The sequence below is a fragment of the Clupea harengus genome, chromosome 13 (genome assembly GCF_900700415.2).
Source record: "Clupea harengus chromosome 13, Ch_v2.0.2, whole genome shotgun sequence".
Classification (NCBI taxonomy): domain Eukaryota; kingdom Metazoa; phylum Chordata; class Actinopteri; order Clupeiformes; family Clupeidae; genus Clupea; species Clupea harengus.
The window spans coordinates 19,370,376-19,380,375 of NC_045164.1; the positions used below are offsets into that span (position 1 = coordinate 19,370,376).

Consider the following 10,000-nt stretch of genomic DNA (forward strand, 5'->3'; position numbering starts at 1 on the left):
TTTCCCTCCCTCTCTCCTGCACTAGTATAGTATCTATGGTGCCAACTCTATTCCCCTCCCTCTCTCCTGCACTAGTATAGTATCTATGGTGCCAAATCTATTTCCCTCCCTCTCTAATGCAGTAGTATAGTGTCTGTGGTGCCAACTCTATGTCCTTTCTCTCTAATGCAGTAGTATTGTATCTATGGTGCCAACTCTATTTCCCTCCCTCTCTCCTGCACTAGTATAGTATCTATGGTGCCAACTCTATTTCCCTCCCTCTCTCCTGCACTAGTATAGTATCTATGGTGCCAACTCTATTTCCCTCCTCCCTCCCCACTGGCTTTCTCATTACAGTCCTCATTAATGCACAATGACTGAACAGAGCAATCTCACTTAGTCTGCACAGAGCTGTCAATCTCCCCCCCCCCCCCCATCCCCATACACACACACCACACACACACACCACACAGACACACACACCTGGCTGTAACTCTGTAGTACTCATCTAACATACACACATTCTCCTGATGCACATACTTTAACCATCACCTGATTTCTCACTCCATCAACACACACACACACACACACACGATTCTCTGTCTAATGAAGCTGATGTCTCATGCACACACACACACACACACCTGATTCTCTGCCGGTAGTTGTTGATGTGTCATGCACACACACACACACACACCTGATTCTCTACCGGTAGTAGTTGATGTTTCATGCACACACACACACACCTGATCTTCTGCTGGTAGTAGTTGATGTCTCATGCACACACACACACCTGATTCTCTGCCGGTAGTAGTTGATGTCACACACACACACACACCTGATTCTCTGCTGGTAGTAGTTGATGTCTCATGCACACACACACACACACACACACCTGATTCTCTGCTGGTAGTAGTTGATGTCTCATGCACACACACACACACACACACACACACCTGATTCTCTGCCGGTAGTAGTTGATGTCACACACACACACACCTGATTCTCTTCCGGTAGTAGTTGATGTCAAACACACACACACCTGATTCTCTGCCGGTAGTAGTTGATGTCTCATGCACACACACACACACACCTGATTCTCTGCCGGTAGTAGTTGATGTCACACACACACACCTGATTCTCTTCCGGTAGTAGTTGATGTCAAACACACACACACACCTGATTCTCTGCCGGTAGTAGCTGATGTCTCATGCACACGCACACACACACACACACACACACACACACACACACACACACACACACACACACACACACACACACACACACACACACACACACACACACACACACACACACACACACACACACACACACACACACCTGATTCTCTGCCGGTAGTAGTTGATGTCTCCATCGTCTTTGCATCTCTTCACCTTCCCTTTCTTCCCAGAATCCTCCTCTCCTTCTGAGTCGCTGGGTCTGTACTCCTCATCCTCTTCCTCTTTCTCTTTCTTCCTGCGGGCTCCTCCTGATCCAGCCCCGCTCTTCCTCCTGATAGCCTTCAGCTCGTACTCCTCTTCCTCGTCCACCCAGAACTCGTCGTCTCTGTCGGGTTCCTCTGGGTCCATCAGCTCCTCGCTGGGGGGGCCCTCGCTGCCGGACCCCCCCTCGCTGTCTGAGCCGCGCGGCCGCCGCTGGCCCTTAGGGGGCGCCTTCTCCCCGCGCGCCCGAGGATGCGCCCGCAACGCTGTCCGCTGCAGCCGCCGCATGCGCTTTTCCCGCTTACACTGCTGGGCGGAGTCTGCCGCCGCCGCCACGGGGCGGGGCTTATCACCAGCGGGGGAGGGGCTTTTTGGTCCGTTTTTGGCTGGGGGGCGTGGCTTCTTCTTGCGGCTCTGGGCAAGCGTCGCCTGCTCGTTGAGGTAGAGCTCGAAGCCCCCGCCTTCGCTCAGCATCAGCTTACGGGCTGGCTTCTCAGGGGGCGGAGCTATGCGTGTGCCGAACGGGGTCATGTGACCCAGACGGATAAGCTCCTCCCATTCGGACTCCTGGGCTGGCATCAGCATGCTTCCCAGAGAGGATGGGCCAGGCTCTAATACACACCCATACACACACATGTATTTATTACACACACACACACACACACACACACACACACACACACACACACACATAATTAATACACACAAATATGTTGCATTTGATATATGTACACACACACACACACATATATTTAATACACACACACACAGACACACACATATTTATTACACACACATATGCAGGGTTTTCCTGCATGGAGAAAATTTGGGCGCGCGCCTAAGCCGTTTTCCCGAGCGCCTACAACAAATCCCGAGCGCCTAAGGCACCAAAAAAAGTCAGCGATAAAAAATAAATAAAAAAAAGCTGTCATTCATGGCGCAATTCAGCTTAATGGTGTTTTGAGCCCTCACCGTCGACTTCAAGGCAGCAGCTTGTCCCACCTCCCACCCCCTGAGCCAATCATTGAAAAGAGGCTGCTCCAAGCTTGCCAGTTTAGAGAATACGTTGGTTTGAATTTGAGATTTGAGCAAGCAACTTAATGTAGCTAGCTTTTAGCTGTTTTAAACCAAGGCACTTCAAAAATGTTGTTTACAACCTGCTTACAAATCTGGTTAAAACAACTAGTGAAGGTGTTTTAGAATAATATTAATGCCATATACAATAACTGACTTTATGTTAACACCACTAATTAATGTTATCTGTCTAATTATTTAGCGCAATGCTAGCATGCATCTACCGTAATTCGATTTTTAAACAAGGTAGCCTATTGTACTGCAAAATATTGATCGCGACCTGTTTACAAATCTGGTTAAAAAAATAAAGGTGAGCTGTTATTTATAGATTTATAAATGTATTATTTCGCTCAGGTGGTGGGATGCGCCTTCATCACGCGTGCAATGCATGTTCGAATATGGTCTCAATAGTATGTTTCAAGTATAGGCTACAGCCGAAACCTCGTTCTGTTTTGATCAATAGTAATCGAGTTGATAAGCGTGTCTTCTTATCTGAACAATACGCAACTGTGAGGTGCGCGAATGGACAGAGCGGCCAGCTGCCAATCACTCAACTTGCGTATGCATCCTGACTTCCTCAGTCGGCGGTGATTTTGAGCATAACATTCCATTTTCAGTATTCATGGCTTTCAATGTATTATCTGCTATGTTGAGGACCTACACAGGTGTAGGCTATTATTTGATTTGTTTTCCCGTTTGAACGAGTACCAGTAGACCGCGGGTCCTCGGGAGAGGCAGACAACCGCATTGGTTTATCAATGAAAGCTCAGCTCGTTCGGAGGAGAGCGGATATATTTGTGTTGCATCTCGAATTAATATTATCATTGATAAACCGGTGCGGTTGTAAACTGTCGTTCCGCTGCGAGGGCCAGCCCGACGTGCACGAATACACCTTTACAAATGCAAATGAAATGTCCACTCAAAATGCTGACAAAAGTTTGATTTCCAACGCAGCCTCCATTGGTGGGCCAATAGAAGTTAAATACACTATTAAACATATTTGTGGACAGTTTTAATAATAAAAACAAAAATAATGGTATGTAGGTTTGTATAATAAAAATGAATAGTAATAATAGATAAACTTGATTTTCATAATTTGTGTGTTCCATTTCTGACCACTGGTTAGTTCTAGATTCTATTGATATACATTTCAGTAGTTTGCATATATATGTAAAGAGGTAAACCTTAATAATCTTTGAACCATACATGATAGCACCATGGGGCTTGGACTATTGTCAATCTATTTGAATCTAAAGTGGAAGCAAAATGATTTCCTGAAGCATATCCTCATTATTTATGAAATGGTAAAATGTAAGCTACCAGGTGACATGGTAACACAGACTGCGCGCACATTTTTTTTTGGAGCACCGAAGACCCATTTTGACCCAGGAAAAACCCTGCATATGTTGCATTTGATATATGTACACACACACACACAAACACTCACAGCTTCCACTGTGCACCCCTGCACGCACGCACACAGTCACACTCACACACAGTCAGCCACACAGAGCTTCCACTGTGCACCCCTACACACACACACACACACACACACACACACACACACACACACACACACACACACACACGCGCGCGCACACACAGTCACACTCACAACATCTCATTCTCCAATCTCCAGTCTCTGTCAGTCAAACACACATACAGTGGGGAAAATAAGTATTTGAACCCCTGCCGATTTCGCAAGTTTGGCCACTTGCAAACAAATGTGTGTTCTATAATTGTAATGGTAGGTGTATTTTAACAGTGAGAAATAGAATATAAACAAACAAATCCAGAAAACTGCATTTTCTAACATTTATGACTTTATTTGTATTTGATGCAGAAAATAAGTATCATAAATGTTATAAAATGCAGTTTTCTGGATTTTTTTGTTGATATTCTGTTTCTCACTGTTAAAATACACCTACTATTACAATTATAGATCACACATTTCTTTGCAAGTGGTCAAACTTGCGAAATCGGCAGGGGTTCAAATACTTATTTTCCCCACTGTATACACACACACACCTGTGCACACACATACACATACACACACACACACATACACAAACACACACACACAAACGCACACACACATACACACACACACACACACATGTTCTCACTCCCTCACCCTCCTCCACATCGGACAGCACATCCTCTAGTCTCTGGGCATCTTCCCCCCCCAGCACCGCCTGCAGTCGCTTCTGCTTGGCCCTGATCTTCTTTAGCTGCTTCTCCTGCACACACACGGAGTTACACACACACACAGACACAGTTACACACACAGACACAGAGTTGCACACACACATGTACACACACAGAGTTACACACACACAGGTACACACACACATGTACACACACAGAGTTACACACACACACACACACACACACACACACACACACACACACACACACACCACACACAGACACAGTTACACACACAGACACAGAGTTGCACACACACATGTACACACACAGAGTTACACACACAGAGTTACACACACACAGGTACACACACACATGTACACACACAGAGTTACACACACACACACACACACACACACACACACACACACACACACACACACACACACACACACACACAGTTACATACACAGAGTTACACACACACACACACACACACACACACAGTTACACACACAGACACAGAGTTGCACACACACATGTACACACACAGAGTTACACACACACAGGTACACACACACATGTACACACACAAAGTTACACCCACATACACACCCACATACATGCACATGCAGACATACACACTCACATATGCCCATACACACACAATTTCACACACAACACAACTCACACACACACACACACACACCTTGTTCTCTTTCTGTCGGCGGACTGACTCTAACTTCCTGCTGATGTCCTTACTGGAGGTGGCGTGAGGACTCAGCTGGGCCAGGATCTTATTAATGTGCTTCAATGCAGACATACAGGACCTGGGACAGGGAGAGAGGGATGGAGAGGGAGAGAGAGGAAGAGATGGAAAGGGATGGGGAGAGAGAGAGAGATGGAAAGAGACAGGGAGAGAGATGGAGAGATGGAAAAAGACAGGGAGAAAGAGGGAGAGATGGAGAGAGATGGGGAGAGACAGGGAGAGATGGAAAGAGACAAGGAGAGGGAGAGATGGAGAGAGATGGAAAGAGACAAGGAGAGAGAGGGAGAGATGAGGAGAGACAGGGAGAAAGGGATGGGGAGAGGGATAGAGAGGGATGGAGAGATGGAGAGACAGGGAGGGAGAGATGGAGAGAGATGGGGAGAGACAGGGAGGGAGACGGGGTGGGGAGAGATGGAGAGATGGGGAGACAGGGAGAAATAAAAAAAAGACCACAAAAGTTCTCATAGCAACAGGATGAGCTCTCGCGCTTGTACATCTGTGTGTGTGTGTGTGTGTGTGTTTCCAAAGAGGCAGTTGCCAGTCATTCTGCATGGGGTTGTGGGTGTGTGTGTGTATGTGTGTGTGTGTGTGGGGGGGGGGGGGGGCTTACCTGACATCATCCAGCACGGCCTCATGCTCTTTCTGGGCGTCGGCCCGCGCTGCCTCCTGATTGGCCTGCTGGTAGGCACGGTCCACCTGCTGTATGACGCCCTGTTCCAGCACATCCTGGTCGTACACGGCCACGCCCAGGCCCTGAAGCTCCTCCCCCTGGGCGCTCACCGACACCGACTGGATCTGCTGCCTGTCAATCTGCACAAGAGGGCCCTTCCTGTTCCCCTCCCCTGACCCCTCTTGGGTCGGAGCGGGCTGGCCGGGCTGACTGGACCCCTGACCGGTGCCATCCTCTTTCTCCTGATCGGGCATCGCCAGCTGATCCTGCTGCCCGTCCCCCTCCGCTGGCATAATGCGATGCTGGCAGGCACAAGCATGAAGTGTGATTGGTTAAGCTGCTTGTTTAGCCAGGTGTGATTTGCTGAACAGGTAGTTTATGTGAGTGTTGTTGCATAAATTGGAGATGCGCCTGATTGTTTGGCGTAATCTTAGAGGCGCAGTGTGTGCCCCAGGAGTGTGCACCTGTCTTGGCAGTGAGAATCTTACACTTATACCGCTAAATTACCGCTCTGACATTCTCAAATAACAACTTAGTAAAACGAATAAATACTTTATATAAATATATATAAATACTTTCTAAATTACGCAACACTTATGTGGCATCTTTGCAAGACAGTTGAAACCGCAGGGAATAGTATCGTCAAGTTTGCAGTAATATATAGCAAGCTAACCAATGTTGATACTGATTATACTAACTATCGTTAGCTGTTGTTGGTAATCAGTGCCATATATCAATCGATCACACAGCGACAAAGATATTGCAGTTGTATCCCAGCCCCTGTTAGAGATCTTGTAGCCGTATACTAGAAGTGACAAACAACAAAGATTGACCCGGTCATATAAACACCTGCTTGCTAGCTGACGTGTTAGCAAGCAAAACTTTTAACACACTAGCACATATTAACTCGCTAACTTTCTAGCTAAGCGTTATCTTAAAATGAATTAACTTGAATGGCAAGTTGAACACCGTTACCTTTCAACTGATATCAATAGTCTGTCTGCGATCAAATGTATCTAATTGAAAGCAATACCAATGTTCACAGCTAGACTGACTATTCGCTGACTATTCGTGTGATGATTCCTAGCTTATTGTTGATGGTTATCCAACACCACCAGTGGTTGCTAGACGGCTAACTAGCGAACAGGCTCGTTATCAGCTAATGATGAGTGATCTAAAGTCCCTTACGGATAACCTTGGTCAACACAAGTAGGCACCACAAACCTGGCAAACTCTTGAAAGCTTTCAAATCATTTATTTCGGAAACCAAAGTTCAGTGATGTGTCTTCGGATGTGAACGCTGCTTGGTCAATCGCTACGTTACACAATGTTATCCAGCCAGCTGTTCACGTTTTTGTTTAGACTTTGTCGTTTCCTTCCTTTCAGGGAGCTAAAAAAAAAGCTTCATGTTTTCACAGTGCCCTCTAGTGGCCCGGCTGTTTCACGTGTGGAACTGAGTGGTCCGTTGCCGCGCGGAACTGCAAAGATCAGAATAGTCAGAATAGTATTAATTGCCAAGTAGGTTTTAGACCTACCTGGAATTTGTTCTGGTGTATAGGTGCATACAGTGAACATAAAACATACAAACACAATAAGTACTACACATAACATAAAAACACACTAAGTACTACACATGAGAGAAGTATTTCAGATAAAACACAGTATATAGGATACAATATATATATATATATATATAAAAAAATGTATATAAAAAATGCAAAAAGCAGGGCAGGAGTGCAAAAGTGAATGTGCAATGTGCAGTGTGCAATGTAGTGTGTGTTTACAAAACACAGACTTGAGGTGTGGGGGCGGGATAAGAGTCCACGTCAGGTGGGGGTCCCGGGCCTTGTTAATAAGATAAGCTAAGCTAAGATAAGCTACTTCAGGAAGTCTTTGCGAGAACTTTGCTCTCTCTGTAGTTCTGAGCGGTTATGATACTTTGAATTAATTCAGCTTATCGTAATATTTATAATAGTTCAAATAGTGTAACCAGTTTCACCTTTGTTATGTCGATGTATAGACTCTAGATGGCGCCAAATCTCTATAGACTCCACAGGCCTTCGATCACTAGCTGAGGAAACTAGGATCACACGAGTCCCAGAGGATTCAACGCTGAATGAACCTAAGTGTAGAAATGTTTCAAATGTTATAACGGTGAAATATGTCAAAGGAGATATACATTGTTTTCTCATTTTTATGTGCGTGGGTGTGTATTTGTAGCGTGTTGGGATTCGAGTGACATTTTTAATCCACTCGAATTACTCGTTTCAGACAGTTTTTATGGCTTTGACGCCATTAGCGATCCTTCTCGTTCATCTCCCGAACGTGCCAGCAGCTTCCCCCAGACGCAGATTTACACTATCCATCAGCAGCCGAGCCGCGTCTGGAAACTTTTACATCAAGCAGGGAGGCAACTCGAGTCATCACATAAATAAACACACACACATTCTCTCTCTCACTTACTCAGTTACTAACTAACTAACTCACACACACAGTCTCCCTCTTTCTCACTCTCTCCCTCTTTCTCACTCTCTCTCTCTTTCTCTCTCTCTCTCATGCAGTTACACACACACAGACACACACACACACCCCTTGTACTCCACACACAGACCCTCCCCTGTCCCCCCTGCACGTATGTTTTATCAGGGGTACTTTGTAAGGATGAAATAGTGTAAAAGCTATTTGCGTACCACTACACATTTCTAACACAGTAACAATGAGAGATCATGTTTTTGCTGAGTGGCCCTCAGCCTGCGCCAGAACCCCGCTGACCCAGATAAAGACCGAACCGGGTGGGCCGTATCTGGGCCAGTTGTGAGCCTTGACTCCAGCTGTTTAAACAGACACGGCCAAATCCTCACTATAGTTTAGGGAAGCGTTTCCCGAAGGTGTCTTTGTGCATTGCATGGCCATGGTAACTAGATAAGAGGGAGAGAGAGAGAGAAGGATGGAGGGAGGGAGAAAGAGGGAGAGAGAGCTTTAATGATAGTCGTTGCACAACAGCCACCGTCAGTCCGCTCTTCTCTAAAACACACACACACACACACACACACACACACACACACACACACACAGTGCTATCAGGAAACGCAACCCTGGGCCGATCCCACAGTACTCAGCTTGTCTTTGAGGATGTATTTCATCCTGTGTCTCTTGGCCGCTGTGGCCTGGGTTTGCAGTGGTTGCATTTGTGTGTATGGTTGTGTTTGCAGTGTGTTTGTGTTTGTGTTGGAGTTTGGTGTTGTTTGTGGTTATGGCTGTGGTTGCAGTGTTGTTTGTGGTTGTGGTTATGGCTGTGGTTGCAGTGTTGTGTTTGTGGTTATGGCTGTGGTTGCAGTGTTGTTAGTGGTTGTGTTGTTTTATGTTGTACAGCCATGTAATCCCCAGTGGCCTCAGACAGACTTCTGAACTTTAGTGAACAGACTAAAGGAAAGCTCTAGAACACACTAAAGGAAAGGTATATAACACACTAAAGGAAAGCTCTAGAACTCACTAAAGGAAGGGTGTTTAACACAATAAAGGAAAGCTCTAGAACTCACTAAAGGAAAGGTGTTTAACACACTAAAGGAAAGCTCCAGAACTCACTAAAGGAAAGGAATATAACTCACTAAAGGAAAGGAATATAACACACTAAAGGAAAGCTCTAGAACACACTAAAGGAAAGCTCTAGAACACACTAAAGGAAAGCTCTAGAACTCACTAAAGGAAAGGTGTTTAACACACTAAAGGAAAGCTCCAGAACTCACTAAAGGAAAGGTGTTTAACACACCAAAGGAAAAGGGAAAGCATAATAGGTCTTTAAGCAGCAATGCAACATGAAACCTGACAGTAGCACCATTAAAACACCATTATGACACAGTAAACACAGTAATCACAAACAAGGCATGATGACATAATAACACACACATGGGAATC

The 10,000-nt window shown here is 45.6% G+C and overlaps 1 protein-coding gene across 2 annotated transcripts in view; it reads right to left on the reverse strand.

Annotated features, from left to right (window-relative positions):
• ercc6 (excision repair cross-complementation group 6) overlaps positions 1-7,453 on the reverse strand; it is a 28,507-nt gene extending 21,054 nt beyond the window's left edge. Inside the window, exons 1-5 of one of the 2 annotated variants that reach the window (XM_031578548.2) lie at positions 7,310-7,453; positions 6,026-6,387; positions 5,356-5,476; positions 4,633-4,738; positions 1,324-2,035 (exon numbers count right to left, since the gene is read on the reverse strand). In XM_031578548.2, the coding sequence (XP_031434408.1) occupies positions 1,324-2,035; positions 4,633-4,738; positions 5,356-5,476; positions 6,026-6,378 (1,292 nt within the window). In that variant the 5' untranslated portion in view covers positions 6,379-6,387; positions 7,310-7,453. The other variant, XM_042709599.1, reaches the window with a different exon arrangement.
• Between the last annotated feature and the right edge of the window lie 2,547 nt (positions 7,454-10,000).